We start from the raw sequence: 17,274 nt of genomic DNA, 5'->3' as shown, positions 1-17,274 counted from the left end.
ATGGGGGTTGGCCTTGGGATGTTTACTACTAAACCATATTCTGAAGCTAAAGTCATTAAGTCTAACCTGATGTAGGAATAGACAGATCAACGAGGGAGATGAGAGAGCTTAGAAACCAAACCATCCATATGTGGAAATTTGGTCTATGATAAGTGAAGAAAGGAAAGACAATTCAAGAAAACCGGGTTGGAAAAACTGGTCAAACCATTTGCGGGAAAAAATTAGTAAGAGTTCCATCTGACACCAGGCATTAAATTAATTGCAGATGAATTTAAAATATAAATGCAAAAAATAAAAGAATAAAAGTACCTGAATAAAATTTAGATGAATATTTCTCATAATCTAGGGGTAGGAAAGACCTTAGAAAATACAGGTGCTCTCAACCCCCCAAAAAAACTTGATTACAAAAAAAGTTAACTTCTAAATGATAAAAGATACTATAAAGTTAGAAGGCAAATGACAAACTAGCAAAATAGTTATAACCCATATAATAAGCAAATGGTTAATATTGTAACCACATAAAGAGCTCTTACAAATGAGATAACGCCTCAGTCAAAAACTGGGCAAATGACATGAATGAACTGACGAGCCAAAGCAGAAATATAGGTGACTGATCAACATAAAATGAGGCTGGGCGCAGTGGCTCACGCTTGTAATCCCAGCACTTTGGGAGGCTGAGGTGAGTGGATCACTTGAGGTCAGAAGTTCAAGACCAGCCTGGCCAACATGGTGAAACCCCATCTCTACTAAAAATACAAAAATGTAGCCGGGTATGACGGCGTGTGCCTGTAGTCCCAGTTACTCAGGAGGCTGAGGCAGGAGAATCGCTTGAACTCAGAAGGTGGAGGTTGCAGTGAGCCAAGATGGTGCCACCGCACTCCAGCCTCTGTGACAGAGAAAGACTCCATCTCAAAAAATAAAACAAAATGAATCTCAACCTCACTAATAATGAAATAAATGTCAGTTAAGATTAAATATAATTTTTCACTTCTTGTACCAACAAAGAATTAAAAGCAATAACATTCCATTTTATATAGGGTGTAGGGAAGCAGGCACTCTCATTCACTGTGAGTAGGAATGCAAATTGTACATGTACTTAACCTCTGTTCCTCTGGTTTCTCAACTATAAAATAGGATAAGAACAATAGTGTTGGGGAGATGACATGTGTAAACAGAAGGAAAGCATTTTTAGAGCACTTCAGTAGTGTGTGCCACACTCTCTTCTAACAGAAAAGTGTAGCAAGATGTTTATTGCAACATTGCTGAGAATATCAAAACATTAGAAACGATCTAATCATGCATCAATAAATTAAATACATTATGGTCCACTGGCTACTCAAAATAGAGAGGGAGAACCTTAGGTGCTGATGGAAAATATTTCTTTCTTTTTTTTGGAGACGGAGTTTCTCTCTTGTCGCCCAGGCTGGAGCGCAACGGTGCGATCTCGGCTTATTGCAACCTCCACCTCCAGGGTTCAAGTGATTCTCCTGCCTCAGGCTCCCCAGTAGCTGGGATTACAGGCACCCAGCATCACACCTGGCTGATTTTTGTATTTTTAATAGAGACAGGGTTTCGCCATGTTGGCCAGGCTGGTCTCGAACTCCTGACCTCAGGTAATCCGCCCACCTCGGCTTGTAATCCCAGCACTTTGGGAGGCTGAGGTGAGTGGATCACTTGAGGTCAGAAGTTCAAGACCAGCCTGGCCAACATGGTGAAACCCCATCTCTACTAAAAATACAAAAATGTAGTCGGGTATGATGGCGTGTGCCTGTAGTCCCAGTTACTCAGGAGGCTGAGGCTGAGGCAGGAGAATCGGCTCCCAAAGTGCCGGGATTACAGGTGGGAGCCATCACGCCCAGCCACGAAAATATTTCTATAATTATATAATATATATTATATATATATATATATTTTTTGAAACAGGGTTTCCCTCTGTTGCCCAGGCTTGAGCGCAGTGGTGTGATCACAGCTCACTGCAGCCTTGGCCTCTCAGGCTCAAGCGATCCTCCCACCTCAGCACCCAAGTAGCTGGGACTCCAGGCACATGCCACCATGCCTGGATAATTTTTTTTATTTTTTGTAGAGATGGGGTCTCACTATATTGCCTAGGCTGGTCTTCAACTCCTGGGCTCAAGTGATCATCCCACCTCAGCCTCCCAAAGTGCTGGGATTACAGGTGTGAGCCACCATTCCTGGCCTATGCCTTTATAGATGAGTTACAAAAATGTATGTATAATATGATATTATTTAGTAAAACAAAACATAGCATATGTCTACATATGTGCATGGGGGAAAATTTGGAGGAACCACATCAAACATATATTAGTAATTATTGATTGGAAATGGGCTTGGGGAATGGGGGTTTTATTTTATTAGATTTAGTAATGTTTAGAATTTTTTGGTACAAGTTTTGTGCATGTATATTACCAGTTAAAAAACCATATATAATGCTAAATAAATATTTTCATTTGTAATATAAATTAAAACTTTAAATTCCCTCAAATAAATTTAACAAAAAATGTGCAAGACCTATATGAAATTCTTTCTAAAACTTCGATTGGGAAATCTTAAAAGAAAATTTGCATACACGAAGAGACACATCCTGTTCTCAAATGAGAAGACCGTATTGTATAGATTTTAATACTCCCCTTTTAAATGTATAGTTTGAAATATAATTACAATAAAAGTCTCAACGATATTTTTGGGACGGGCATGGAGAAGATAAGGACTGAATTATAAAGCTATAATTAAAAAGTACACTGAATTTCATTTAAAAGGATAACTACTTTGGGAGGCCGAGGTGGACGGACCATGAGGTCAGGAGATCGAGACCATCCTGGCTAACACATTGAAACCCCATCTCTACTAAAAATATACAAAAAATTAGCCGGGCGTGGTGGTGGGCACCTGTAGTCCCAGCTACTCTGAAGGCTGAGGCAGGAGAATGGCATGAATCCAGGAGGCGGAGCTTGCAGTGATCCAAGATTGCTCCACTGCACTCCAGCCTGGGCGACAGAGTGAGACTCCGTCTCAAAAAAAAAAAAAAAAGAATAAATGTATGAGAAGAGGGGGGAAAATAATTTTTAAAGAAAAGTAGTAAGAGGATACTTGTCCTAATATAATGCATAAGAATTGGAGCAAATAACTATTTGGGAAAAATGAAAAGTAATCTGCCTTATACTATATGCCAAAGTAAATTCCCAATTGATTAAAATATTAAGAGTTAAAAAATAAACCATAAAATTCAAAGGGAAAAAAGTGAGTATTATATAATCCTAGAGTGAATATCATATGCCAAAGGAATAATATTTTTCAAGACTTACAGTCATTAAGAAAATGCAATAAAAACCATAATGAGATACTACTTCACTCCCACTAGAATGGCTATAATTTTTTAAAATGAAAAAATAGTGTTAGTAAGGATTTAGAGAAATTGGAACCCTCATATCCTGATGGAAGGAAAGTAGAATGGTACAGCCACTTTGTTTATTTATTTATTTTACTTTTTGAGACAGAGTCTCGCTCTGTTGCCCAGGCTGGAGTGCAATGGCATGATCTCGGCTCCCTGCAACCTCCACCTCTCGGGTTCAAGCAATTCTCCTGCCTCAGCCTCCTGAGTAACTGCTACTACAAGTGCCTGCCACCACACCCAGCTAATTTTTGTTGTTGTTGTTGTTAGTAGAGACAGGTTTCCACCATGTTGCCCAGGCTGGTCTTGAACTCTGGACTCAAGCAATCGGCCCACCTCAGCCTCCCAAAGTGCTGGGATTACAGACATGAGCCACCACGCCCAGCAGTACATCCACTTTGGAAAACAGTCTGGTAGTTTCTCAAAAAGTTAAACATGAGTTACCATTTAGCCCAGCTATTCCACTCCTAGGTATACACCTAAGAGAAATAAAAATATATGTCCACACAAAAAACTTGCACACAGATATGTATAGCAGCATTACACAGAATAGCCAAAAGGTGTAAATAACCCAAATGTCCATTAACTGATGAACGGTTAAACAAAATGTGATATTCCATACAACAGAATATTATTCAGCCATGAAAAGGAATTAGGTGCTGATACATGCTACAACATGGATGATCTTGAAAACATTACGCTAAATGAAAGAAGCCAATCACAAAAGTACAAATATTATGTAATTCCCTTTATATGAAATGTCCAATATAGGCAAATCTACAGAGATGAAAAGTATGAACTAGTTGTCGCTTAGGGTTGAAGGAGATGGGGGAATTAATGGATGATAGCTAAGTAGTACGATTTCTTTTTGAGATAATGAAAATGTTCTAAAATTGATTGTGGTGATGGTTACACAAGTATGTGAATACACTAAAAATTACTGAATTGTGTACTTTAAATGGGTGAATTGTATGCTATTTGAATTAAAGCTCAATAAAACTATTCTAAGACAAATGATAGATATGACTAATAAGTCAGAAACATCTGTAGTTTAAAGAAATAATAAAAATAAAAGGCTAACATACAAATATCCCTATTATATAAAGAGCTCTTTGTGAATTAATAATTAAACTATAAAAATCCCAATAGAAAAATGAGCAAAAGACTTGAACAGGCTATTCCCAAAAGAGGCAACACAAGTGCCTAGAAGGCATATAAATAAATATTCAACATCTCTAATAATGAAAAAAAGAACCTATTAAAAAATGTAACAATATACCGTGTTGGTAATGATGAGGAGGAATAAACATTTTCTTATCCAGACTATCTCAGTTTACTTGATTTGATTGAGGAGTTTCCTGTCACGCAAGATTTTCAATGCTAAAAAGGGAAAATCCCAGGCAAAGTAGGATGAGCTGGTCAATCCAGATGAGACTAGAAATCAGTACAACCATTCTGCAGGGTAATTTGGCAATAGGATCAATAATCCATTTTATAAATATATAACCTTTGACCCAGAAACTCTACTAACAGGCATTTATTCTAACAAAACATTCATTCATTCAACAAATATTTGTTTATTCAGTTCCTTTTTGAGATAAGTTTCACTCTGCTGCCCAGGCTGGAATGCAGTGGCACAATCTCGGCTCACTGCAACCTCCACGTCCCAAGTTCAAGCGATTCTCCCACCTCAGCCTCCCCAGTAACTGGGACTACAGGCATGCGCCACCATGCCTGGCTAATTTTTGTATTTTTTGGTAGAGACAGGATTTCACCATGTTGGCTAGGCTGGTCTCGAACTCCTGACCTCGGCGATCCACCCACCTTGGCCTCCCAAAGTGGTGGGATTACAGGCATGAGCCACCGTGCCCAACAAATATTTATTTAGAGTCAAGTGCGTACTAGGTGTTGAACTGGATGCTGGGGATGCCAAGATACACCTAAGAGGATTTTTTTTTTTCATTCAGAGACAGGGTCTCACTGCTGGAGTGCAGTGATGGAATCATAGCTCACTGTAACCTCAAACTCAGGCTCAAGCCATCCTCCCACCTCAGCCTCCTGTACAAGGATTTTTATCTGAAGTTTTTGTAACAAAGAAAAATTGCAAGCAACCTGAATGATAAACAACTGAAGATTACTTAAATAAAGCACATTTCATCTACACAATGAAATACTCCACAGGCACTGAAAATGATGTTGTAGAAGAATATTTATTGAAATGGAAACAGGGATACACTACGCTGTTAAATGGGGGAGAAAAAGCAGGTTAGAAAAATTGCACCAGTAACCCCAATTTGCAAATAAGATATATGTGTGTATAAACAAATGCCTGACAGGACACATTCCAAAATGTTAACAGTGGTTTATCTCTGGGTGCTGGGATTAAGGATGAACTTCATTTTCTTCTCCTGGTTCATCTGTATTAAATGTCTTCTTCATAATAAACATCAATCACATGGATTACTTTTGCAACAACACAACAAAAAAAAGTCAACTGCATTAAAACAAACAAACAAATAAAGAAAAAAAACACCTTCCCATGCCTCATGAGTGGAGGCCCCAAGGAAGGGGGTTATAGAAAGTCAGATACATGTTCACTGCTTGGTTTTGCAACGAGAGCTACTATTAAGTACCTACTGCATGCCAGGCATTACAACAGATCCCCTTTGATCTTCACAAGACCCCAGTGAAGTCAGCGTTCTTGTCTCATTTTACAGATGCTCTGTGAGCCACCAGTAATCCCATGGCTAGTGAGAGGAAGAGCTAGGATTTGAACCCTGGCCTGTCTGTCTCTAAACCTGCAGGAGGCTGCTACTACCTCAGCTGCCTCTGTTTGTTCCTGGGGAGGGGCAGGGAAAGGTCCTGAGCAACTGAGGCCTCTGTCTTGCAGGCCAGATCTAGGCTGGCACTTGTCCTCCCTCCCTGCAGACAGTCCAAAGAAAGGAGGACAAGTCAGCAAGGGAGGGGACACCAGCAAGAGGAGGTGTGGCACTGGACAGCCGGCTGGCTGAGGTCAGGGCTCAGGGTGGGCCAGCTGGGGACTCCTCGCCTGCCGGGCGACTCTCAGGAAGCCTGACCACATCCGGTCCCAGGAGTTCCCAGGCTCTGTGCACCCAAAGGCCGTGACAGCAAACCTCACAAGGCCTGCAGCCACTGTGCTGAAACAGCCAGGGAAAAACAGTCTGCCAACTGGGCCCTTCTCCCTGCGCTTGCTTGACACCAGCCAGTGCTTTCTGCTCTCCAGGCCTCCAGGGCCTCCTCGCCTGTATAAGGAGGGGGCGTGAGGGCTGATGGCTCCAGGACTCTCCCAGATGGAATTATGTGACTCCATAGGACTTCCTCACATCGGGCCTGGCAGGAAGAGGAAGGGGGTGAGGCCTCCCCACCCAGCTCCCGAAGGAGCCCCCTCCTCTTCCCCTCAGCTCCGTTCCCACTGCTATTTTTAGAACAGACGGCAGGGAGTGTCTCCACCAGTCCAGCCATGCTCCTAGCTGCAGGTAAAACACAGGAGCCCCATTCATTCTGCTCCAGCAAGCACATGCCAGGAATTTACAGACAAGCCAGAGGACTAGACAACCTCTCCCCATGCCATTAGCTGAGCTGCTTTCTCAATATTTCCATTACAGCCCAACATGGTGACTTATATTTCCCAAGGCCAACACAGTGAGTTGCTGAGTGAGACAACTCTAAGACCATCTGTGACCCCTTTCCCGCCCCCAGCCCAGCAGAATCTTCAGAAGTCACCGACTACATGCCCTTGGCCAAGTTTTTGCCTCTTTCACTTGGTTTCTACAACCTAGCTTGTTAATCAATTGATCTCAGTGGGGGAAGGAGGAGGCTTTCCAGCTCCACATTCAAAGTTTCTATGGTTCTACCAATATTCTAGTCACTCATAAAATAAATACTATATTCCCAAAGTCCACCTGAGCATTGACTACAGGCCTCTGAATGCATTTTCCCACTCAAAAGTATGTTATAAATGGTGGTCAGCTTCCTAGGCCAGCCTACTTAACCCTTAATAGTCTTCCATTAAGTAGAAAGAGTAGAAAACCATATTGCAATAATAGACTTCAACGAAAACAGAAACACACTAACACTTAGGACAATTTTTTTGAATGTATTTTGGGTGGTGTTATCCCAGCAAAAGTGGGTAGGTACTAAAGGTGATGAAAAAGCCAATGGCAACTTATGGGGAAAAGTCTGAAGGAGACTTCTGACCACACCAGAAATGAAAGGACTGCAAACCAGTGACCACAAATTCCACGCGGAAATTAGCCTGATGCCTTGGACTGGGAGTTGGAAAGGTTAAAGAATGTACTTGCATACATATTAGGTTGGTGCCAAAGTAATTGCGGTTCTCATCATTACTTTTAATGGAAAACACCACAATTACTTTTGCTCCAACCTATATATACGTGAAGTTGAAACGAAAGAGTTCAGTGTGTGTACTCAGCCACCTGAGCAGAAAGGAAGGAGGGAAGGGGAAGATATTGGGTTGGAGAGCCCGTCTCATGCTGGCCTCCCATGGGGAAGGCTGGAAGAAGCACCTCTAGGGGAGAGGAGGCAGTAATGTGCTCATAATTTGGGTGTCTGTGATGAGGACCCCTTTCTGTCTAAATATACCTATGTGTGATGAGTACATGATGAATATTCACCAGGAACAACATTTGCATAGGGCCATACACATACACTCTGTTTCAATGTGAAAACTAAAATGCCTGTTCCCTTTCTTCTTTTCGCCTGGTATTAGAGTACCGAGGCTTTGCAGTCTGCCCATTCTCCCCTCTGAAATCCCTCATGGAACTGTTTCCATGGAACCCCTATGTGTCTCAAGACAGTGACTGTGATGAAGAACCTAGCCAATTCTCCCCCTAGACCTGGATGTCTACCTTTTCTGAGGGGAGTAGCTACTTTATCCTCATCTTTATTGTTATATCCTGATATTCTGGAATCAGATGACTCCTGGAGACCATCTGAATTCAACTCCCTCATTTTTCTTGGTAAAGACACAGAAGATCAGAGATGTGAAGCAATTTGCTCAAGGTCACACGGTGAATACCAGCAAAACCAGGACTCGAGGCAAGATTTTCAGAATCACTCACTGGTTTTCTCTGCGAGCAAGGGGCTTGGTAAGAGGTAAGCCCCACAACCTATGGCAGCAGCTCCAAATGGGCTTCCTTTCCCTCTGGGAATTCCCCAGTGTCAGCATGGCAACACGGTGGTATCCATGACCCTGAAGTGAACCTGGTCAGACATTCATAAACCAAGTGCAGATCCATGCTCTGGTCTCCACAAAGCTGAGGTGCAACAGAAAAAGCTCTGAATCCAAAGAATCAGGAGACCTGAGCTCTAGTCCTGGCTCTGACACTAACTTTTCCCATGACCCTGGCCAGGTCACTTCTCTTTTTGCACCTGTTTCCTCTTCTAAATTCTAGAATATAGGAGAGTTGAACTGGACAGCCTAATTCAATCCAACAACCTCTACTGAGCACCTACTACAGACCGGACAACAACAGAATCAAAGACAAATAAAATATAACATCCACTTGCTCCCAAGAAGCTCACAGTCATCCAGATGCTAAGGATGAATTGTGCTAAGGGGGAAAAAGTACTCTGGGAACCACGAAGGGGGAAGTCAGGACTCCTGATGCATGCCTGAGAAAGGTGTTCTCAGAGGAGCCACTAAGCCTTGAAGGTTGAGGATTGCATCTGGCAGGGACAGCCAAGGAGGGCAGTCAACGTCAGGCAGATCAAACACCCTAACTGTGAATGTGCACAGTGAGTTTAGAGAAAGGGAAATAGTACGGTGTGGCTAAGCTCCAGGTGCAAAGCAGGAGTGTAGTGCTATCAAGGAGAGCCTGGAAAGCCAAGCTTTATTCTGAAGACAGTGGCCTCCCACAGTGGTCTTTAAGCAGGAATGTGACAGTCCAGTCTCCCTGGCCCTCCCAGCTTGGATGATCTGCAGTTACAGGAAAGCCATATAGCAAAATAGTCAAAAGCAGGTGCCCTGGAGCTGGGCTGCCCAAGTTTCAATCCTAGCTACCCACTAGCTGTGTGACCTTGGCCACGTTTCTTAACTTCTCTGAGACTCAGCATCTTCATCTCTAAATTGGGCATAATGAGAGTAAATGTATAACAGGGATAACATACCTTGTAAGTCTGCATGAGGATTAGATGAGACAGGGTAGGTAAAAAGCTTGACCCTGTGCCTGGCTCATCTTGTAAGTGCCCACCAGGTTACCTTATGTTATCATTCTACCTTTAAAACCAAGGATCTGGGAACAGTTTGGAGGATGGATGGCCCTATTCAGAGAAAGTCTCTTCGGGGAAAAGAAGGCAAAGACAGGATAGAAGGTAAGGTTGCACTGTCTTCTTCAGGAGCTAAAAAAACAATAGCAAGACGGCTGAGACCAAGAGCAAGACAGCGAAGAAGGCAGTCTGTCCACTGATAGGGCAGCAGCAAGGAATGGGGAGGAGAGCTGGAGGCTTCCTGGAAACAGCTTTTTAGGGAGAAGAGTCTGCATCTCTTGGGGGAGATTGCTGAAATCAGATCCATTTGATTCCCCTTTATTCAGGGCTGAGATTCTAAATCAGTCAATTAGCAAAATCTGGGCACAAAACCTGGCAGGTTCAGCACGGGCAGGCCCTCTCCGTGCCCTCAGCTGGTCTCAGGTCAAAGGCCTCCTTCCAGTACTTACACTGGGCACAAGCCAGCCTGAGCCTCTCTGCCTTTGGCCAACATTCCATCACTGCCAAGCACTTCATGACTCTGTCTGCTGATCCTTTTGATGCCAAATTCAAAAGGGGAAGGGGTGTAACCTAACCATTCCAGAGCTCCCTGAGAACCTGTCTTAAGGAGCTCAATCTGATCTCTCATTTTAGGCTTTTTTCAAATCTTGTGGGAGGCTATTGATCTTTTCAGCCTGTGCCACCCTCAGGAAAATGCATTCTGGAAGTTTATTCTCCATTGGGTGGAAAATAAGGCATCTCATTTTATTTATCCTAAAAGCATTCCCTCTACAGCTTGATGGGCCACAGCTTCTGACATGCCGGATATCCCTCTCTTGCCTCTTCCTGGAGATTATTGATTTCTCCTACTTCTATCTCTAAAAGGCAAACCTTTTTATCAGAAATGAGTGGTAGATTAGGTTCGAAGGCCTTGGCTTGAGGGCAGGCTTGGGCCTTACCAGCTGTGTGACCTAGGATAAAACATTTAACTTCTCAGAGGCTTGGTCTCTTTCATCCATAAAACAAGGCTGCTGGGAGGCTGGGGGGAGATCATGCCTGGGGACCCCAGTTGCCATCTCCAAAGTTTAGGCTCTCACTGTGGGGCTTTCGCTGTGGGGAGCCCTTCCACATTGCCAAATTGCCTGCATTTTCACTTCGCAAAACCCTCTTGGTGCCTTGGTGCCATGTGTGACAAATGAGGACTTTGGTAATAGAATTTATGGGGAATAATAAAGAATAAAAATATAAGACATATATAAATAAAATGTCATTATTTCCAAAAGGTCTGCAATGTCCCAACTCCCAAATGGCCAAAAGACCCAGGCCAGCAGAGATCCAGGCCTGATGGCTTACAGGATAGATGAAGAGTTTTAAAAGAACCAGAGCCTGAGACATTAAAAAAAAAAAAAAAAAAAAAAAACATGAAAATGGGATCAGAGGGTCGGGGGTACGCGGGGAACTAAAAGAATCACTTTGTATTCAAGTTGCACAGATGGTCTTTCCAACAATAAATGGTTGTGCTCCCATCCTCCCAGCTCCTGGGCCTGAGACACCAAACCAAGACAATTGGCCCATCAGGAAAGAGGCCATTGTGTGCTTCTTAGCATGATTTATGTAGCAGGGAGGGGCTTGGCAATGCTTCCCGTGATTATAGCTCTCAAGTGCAATTTTGATAGCTTGTTCATCATCCTGGACAGCTAGGATGGACTGGGATGCTGGAGAGCAGTGGCCATCAGGTCATGTTTCATCTTCTCGAGCCTGTGGAGCCAAATTAATTGTTCCATCGATTTGAGAGGGAGAGCAGCAATGCTGCTGTGGCTCACCACAGTCACTGCCCAGGGCCCACCAGGAACTGATGTCCACTTCCCTAACAGCCAGACCTGGGACCCTGATGTGAGCATCTGCTCGACTCAGCAGCTTGTCAGGACAGGCTGGGTGAAAAGTCCTGTCCCCAAGGCTGTGTGCTGCATTCAGATTGTCCATTTCTTTGTGGCCAGAGTTCCTGTCCTCTGCACCTGTCTGGTAGACAGAGGTAGGTCACCAGGTCCAGGAGAGATGAGCTTGCTGCCTTCCCAGACAGGCGAGTCTCCTGTGCCTCACATTCCCCTTAATGTCATTTTGTAAGGGAATCAAATGAAATCAAAGTGCAGCTTGCCGTCTGTGCAGACCCATCTGCTCGGCCTCTCACAAATCCCCCCCATGGGCTGAGCCCTGGTGGACAGAGATGCTGTGTATCACTGGTCCCAGTCCAGGCAGTGTCTACTCCCCTGCTAGGTGGGGGGCATTGGTCTGGTCACAGGCAGATCCAGCCCATCCCCTGTTAGACTGTTGAGTCAATATGTCTGATCTTTCTTAGGTTGAGAGGAGGATAAGTGGGAGGTAAGGGGTGTATTCTCTTCTAGGCCACTATTTTTGGGGTTCAAGGGGCCATAGCAGCTGAGCAAGCTCACAAGGGCACAAGAACCTTTCTCTGAAGACACTGAGATCTTACACAACACAAAGAATCTCCAAGGTCAGGGAGCCTCTCTGGCCTGAGCCAGCCCTCAGCCTCTCTGACCCTCTTTTCCTATGCAAGTGACTCTAATCCTCTTGATACCCTTTTGCCCATGAGCCATGTCCCTCAGACCTGCGGCCTTGGGCTTCCCTCTCTCTAGGTCTGGCAGTTAGATAAGTGTATGAGAGCTGCCCAACCCTGGGCTCCAGCTGGAGGTACAGCAGGCAATGAGTGGGCTGGGCTCAAACTGCTGTCCCCTTAATTGGTCTTCCTTCAGCCCTGTGGCAGCACAGTCTCCACTAGAGCTGCTAGGCCACCCCCAGTCCACTCCCTGGCCCTTGGAAGCCCCATAGAAAGCAAGCCAAGTCAGTTTCCAGGGCACTGTGTGGCAGCTTCCTATCACAATGCTCAGCATGGGATGGAAAGACAGCACAGCAGCCCCTGCTAAGGCCTGGGCAGCTGTGAACTCTCCCACCTGCGCCAGGCTGAGCACTCACTGCTCCCAACTTCCAGGAACACTCCTAGAACTCAGCACTGCCCCCAACATCCCCCCCGAGGCCTGGCCAAAAGGTGGCTCTGTGAGGAAGGTCCTAATCCTCACATCCACTGAGAGAGGGGCCATTGAGGAGGACGTTAGGCAGGGGAATGGGGCAGGGAGTCATCTCTTCTCCAGAGCCTGGCATTCAGGCACCCACCTCCCCAGCCACCATCCAGGACAAGCCACCAGGACAGTCCTCACCTGGAGAACTGAACGAGCCCCCTAACTGATCTCACACCCACTTGGGCCCCTCCTATGTGTAAACTGATCTTGTAAAAATGTACCTGCAACTCCCTTCCTCAAAAGCCTTCAATGGCTCCCCAGTGTATCTAGAATGAAATCAACAAGACATCAACCACCAAACCCCACACAGTCTGGCCCTCACCCACTGTGTCTTGCCCCTCACTAAGCTCCAGCCACACTGGCCTGCTCCCCATTCCTCCAGCCCGCTGAGCTCCTTCCCATCTCAGGGACTCTCCACGTGCTATTGCATCCACCGGAAACACTCTTCCCCAAGTCCGGGACTGACTCCTTCCTCTCCAGCCCACAAGTCTCTGTTTAAAAGTTATGTCCTTCCCCATCCCCACCCCCACACACAGCACTCTAAGTACAATTCCCTCTTAAAGAAATCTGTGTTTTTTCCTTCATAGATGATCACAGCTTGCCATCACATGTGTGCATGTGTGTGTTGGTGTTGACTTATTTAACGCTTACTCCCAGCTAGACTGAAATCTTGATGAGAGCGAGACCATATCCGACTTTTTCTCCACAGTATCCCCAGCTCCTAGCACAGAGCCTGGCATAAAGTAGATGCACCCAAAATATCCATCGAATGAATGAGCCAATGTGTACAGGTGGAAAATGAGTGGATGGGCGGAGATGTCCTCTGGCAGCGGCAGATCATGGCATTGTTCTTCATCAGGGTGACCTCTCCCAACCTCTCCTGCTGCCCCCAAGGCAGGTCCGGGAGCCACCACTGGAAGCCCAAATGTGGAATGTCCTCCTCCTCCTCCTCCTTGGAAGGAAGAAGCCTCTGAGTCCTCTCCTCTTGGGGCTTTCTGCTGCCAGTCTCTGCATGCCCACAAGACCTCTCACACCACTATGGTCCTTCTGTTGACATCCACATGCACCCTTGGGACCACTCCCTTCAGATGACCCTGGACCCATCATCTTGGTCCTCTGTTTCGGGTCCAGTTGAGGTGAGGTTACTGTGTGGTAGGGGATGCCCAAGAAAGGGTTAAGTTGCCAGAAGCAGAGTCCCGCCCTTGGGTTTGCTCAGCCAATCAGAGTCTGTCCTGATGAGGTAAAGCTTCTATCCTGGGTGGCATTGGTTGAGTTGACCGGCCCCATCTCCTGCTGGAGAGAGCCGAAAGGGTGGAGTTTCTGTGGAACCAGACAGAACTGGAATTAGCTCGCTGTCTACTCAGGCCAGGCTGCCTGACTGCAGGACCTGCCTCTGCTCCTTTCTAAGGCACTCACATACCCTGGCATCTCCAGGGTTGTCTCTAGTGGCCCCAGTGGAGATGACAAGGTAGCATGCACCTCACCGTCACATCTGGGAGATGTCTTAGAGCCAGAGCAGACAAGGAGGCCTCAGTTTCCCTGCCTGGGCCCCTGGAATATGGCAGGTGTCTACCAGGAAGTGACATGGAGCAGTTGTCATATGTGCTCCAAGCACCAGCAGCAGCTTCAATGAACAAGGCCCCCGATGAATCTTCCCACATGGACAGCACTTTAAAACCATGACAGTGAGAATGACAGCGGCTAGTTCAGAGCTCGTCTTGCATGCCACTTTGCAAAGCACATCCTGAATTCAATCCTCACAAGAAGCCTCTTAATCCATCCACTTTACTGATGCAAAAACTGAGTCTCAGAGAGGCTAAGTGGCTCACCTGAGGTCACACTGCTTACTGTATTATTTTGAACTATCTGTCACGTCTGTCTCCGCCACCAGACTGTGATCTCCCGAGGAAAGGGGGTGATGGATTGCTCTGCGCGTCCCTCCCCGTGGAGCACAGGACCTGCCCTGAGAATGGGGCCAGGCCCCACTGCACGGTGTCTGCCCTTCTCATCCTAAGGGCTCAATTTCCATGCTTCTCAGAAGGCTTCCTGGAGCCCAGCCCAGCACCAGGCACATGAAGGGTACTGAACAAGAGGCTCATGGCACGGATGATGCTTGGATAGCCAGGACCCCACTGGATCCTTCTTAGGGCCCGCAAGCATGGCTTTCATGCCTAGATCACCACTCCAGTGCCCTCCTCATCTCTCTCCTATTAGGAGAATTCCACAGGGACAGGGACCAGGTCTCATTCATCTCTGTGACCCCAAAGGATCTAAACCAGTATCTGGCACTGAGAAGGCATTTATTATGTATATTTGCTTGAATAATCAAAAGAATATATAACTGCCTCTCCCTTCTAGCTTAGAACCTGAATGGCCACAGGTGGGCCCAGCTCTGAGTTACTCTAGATTAGAAGCCTCGCAGCGGTCCCCATGCAGGGAGTTTAGTACAAGGATTCCCAGGCAGAAGAAGAAAGGTAGGTGCCCCCCAGCTACAGATAATGAAGCAACAGAGGGGCAGAGCTCTGAAGAAGAAGGAGGGGGTGATGAACAGGAGTAGGAAGTTGAGACAAGAGAGAAAGTAGTTCATTTATTTCTATAAAAAATGGTGACTAGATGGCCCCCAGCCCTCAGCTTTCACGAAAATCACAAAGCTTGGAGAGACAGAAAGAGCCATGGGCCCAGTGCCCAGATGGGACTACTGAGGCCACAGCAGCCAGCGGCTGCTGAAGGTCCCACAGCAAGGGAGTGACCTCCCAACTGTTCTTTAAGTCCATCTTCCCCTGACTCCCTCCACCTTCCCAACGAGCATATATTTCATCTTCAAGGTAAATTGCACTTATTACGTTTTGTGAATTTGGGAAGAGCTTCACATTCCTTAAGATATCTAAAGAATCCCCCACATCTGGGTGTCAGCAGATACTGTTGAAAGGAGCATGGGAGTTTGGGGAGTTGCCTTACAAACCCCCTTTTCCCAGAGAGGCATTTGGGTGGGGCAGGGGTGGGGTGGGGGGTTTAGGCAGTGTTTTCCTTTATTCAGCAGAAGGTGGAGCATCCGCAGAAAGAACACAGAAAAGGCATTGAAAGGTGTGCTACTCCTGAGATCAGGGGTTCGAGACCAGCCTGGCCAACATGGTGAAACCCCATCTCTACCAAAAATACAAAAATTAGCCAGGCATGGTGGCATGTGCCTGTGGTACCAGCTACTCGGGAGGCTGAGCCATGAGAATCACTTGAACCCAGGAGGCAGAGGCTGCAGTGAGCTGAGATCGCACCACTGCACCCCAGCCTGGGTGACAGAGCAACACTCCATCTCAGAGCAAATCCCCTTTTACCTGAAGAGAAAGCAGCTAGCCTCTGAGCTCTGTTTGGCCCTTCCTCTTCTGCCCTGGAGACGGAGACCTTAGTGGCCAGCCCTTGGTAAAGAGGTTCCTGGTCGCCCCGAGGCTGCCAGGAACCGACGGAACTGAGCGCAAGTGGACAATGCTGTGGACCAGCTGGAAAGCCAGTGGGCCCTGTCAGTGAGGTTGCTAAAGCATTGCTAGAACTACCTAGGGCTGGAGAGAATCGTATTTACTGGAATTCCTCTCAGGAAGTATTCCGTAAGTGTCTAGAAGGAGTAAGTTGCTAAGACTCTTTGCATGTGCATGGTGGCGGTAGGGATGGGGAAGGTTGAGCAGTGAGACCTCTAGGGCCAGCCTGACAAAAGACAGTTACATCATGGCCTTCTTAGGAGGGTGGCCCAAGTAGGGTATGCCAGTGTGGCTCCAGGCCCAGTTCTTAGGCCCGGAAGGTAATTCTGAGGCTGTCCCAGCACTCGGGCCCCCTCCTTCATCCTTCTCCTGTCCAGCACACAGCTTCTCCACGGAACACATGTTTGAAGAGTTTGGGTTTGAAGAGGTGTCCAAACTGCTCTGCCCAGGATTCCCATACATTCTGGTGTGGCCCTGAAGCCAGGCCTCAAACCCTTGGGCCCTTCCAGGGTCAGCCAGCCAAGCCCAAAGCCCTACAGGGACCACAACCTACCTCAGAAACAGCCTGCCTTCAGTCACTCTCTGTCCTCCCAAACCTGAAGATGGAGAGATTCTCCAAGGTATTGAAAAGGCTGCTGCTAACACACTCCAGAGTCAGCAAACTCTGATGGTGAGGCACAAAGAGCTCTTTCCCCCAGAAAAGGAGGCACAAGCCCAAAGGAAAAAAAACTGGGGGCATAGATTCAGCCATTCGACATCCCAGGGGCCACCCCAATGAAGAGGAAGCGGCCTGGATTCTGACTGTGACCAACCCAGGATCAGTGGGGCAGGGCAGCCTATAGGCACGGGGACAGGTCTCTGCTCAGTAGAAGAACCTGACAGTGGCAACCAGCCAGTGTTGCAACAAACCACCTGGGGCTGGGCAGGGGGCAATGCATTCCCCACAGCTATGGTTGAGCGAGTGCCTACTGCATACCAGGCACTGTGCTATAGCCCGTATATGCACCCTCTCATTTCATTCTCACAACAACCCTTTGAGGGAAGGACTATTGTCCCAGGTTACTGACAGGGA

General features: G+C 46.5%; 1 protein-coding gene across 6 annotated transcripts in view; it reads right to left on the bottom strand.

The window, feature by feature from the left end:
• The window catches only part of RGS3 (regulator of G protein signaling 3), a 162,004-nt gene that overhangs the window by 42,940 nt on the left and 101,790 nt on the right, over window positions 1-17,274 (bottom strand). For 2 of the 6 annotated variants that reach the window (XM_032164927.2, XM_032164933.2), the window contains one exon: window positions 5,601-14,052. The exons of the other annotated variants lie outside the window; for them this stretch is intronic. In XM_032164927.2, coding sequence (XP_032020818.1) covers window positions 13,945-14,052 — 108 coding nt within the window. In that variant the 3' untranslated portion in view covers window positions 5,601-13,944. Of the gene's footprint in view, window positions 1-5,600; window positions 14,053-17,274 lie in introns of those variants that run through there. 6 annotated transcript variants of the gene reach the window in all.

Source organism: Hylobates moloch, unplaced genomic scaffold, assembly GCF_009828535.3.
Source record: "Hylobates moloch isolate HMO894 unplaced genomic scaffold, HMol_V3 SCAFFOLD_10, whole genome shotgun sequence".
Lineage (NCBI taxonomy): Eukaryota > Metazoa > Chordata > Mammalia > Primates > Hylobatidae > Hylobates > Hylobates moloch.
The sequence above is the reverse complement of the archived record's forward strand: the minus strand, read 5'-3'. Positions and strand labels throughout refer to the sequence as shown.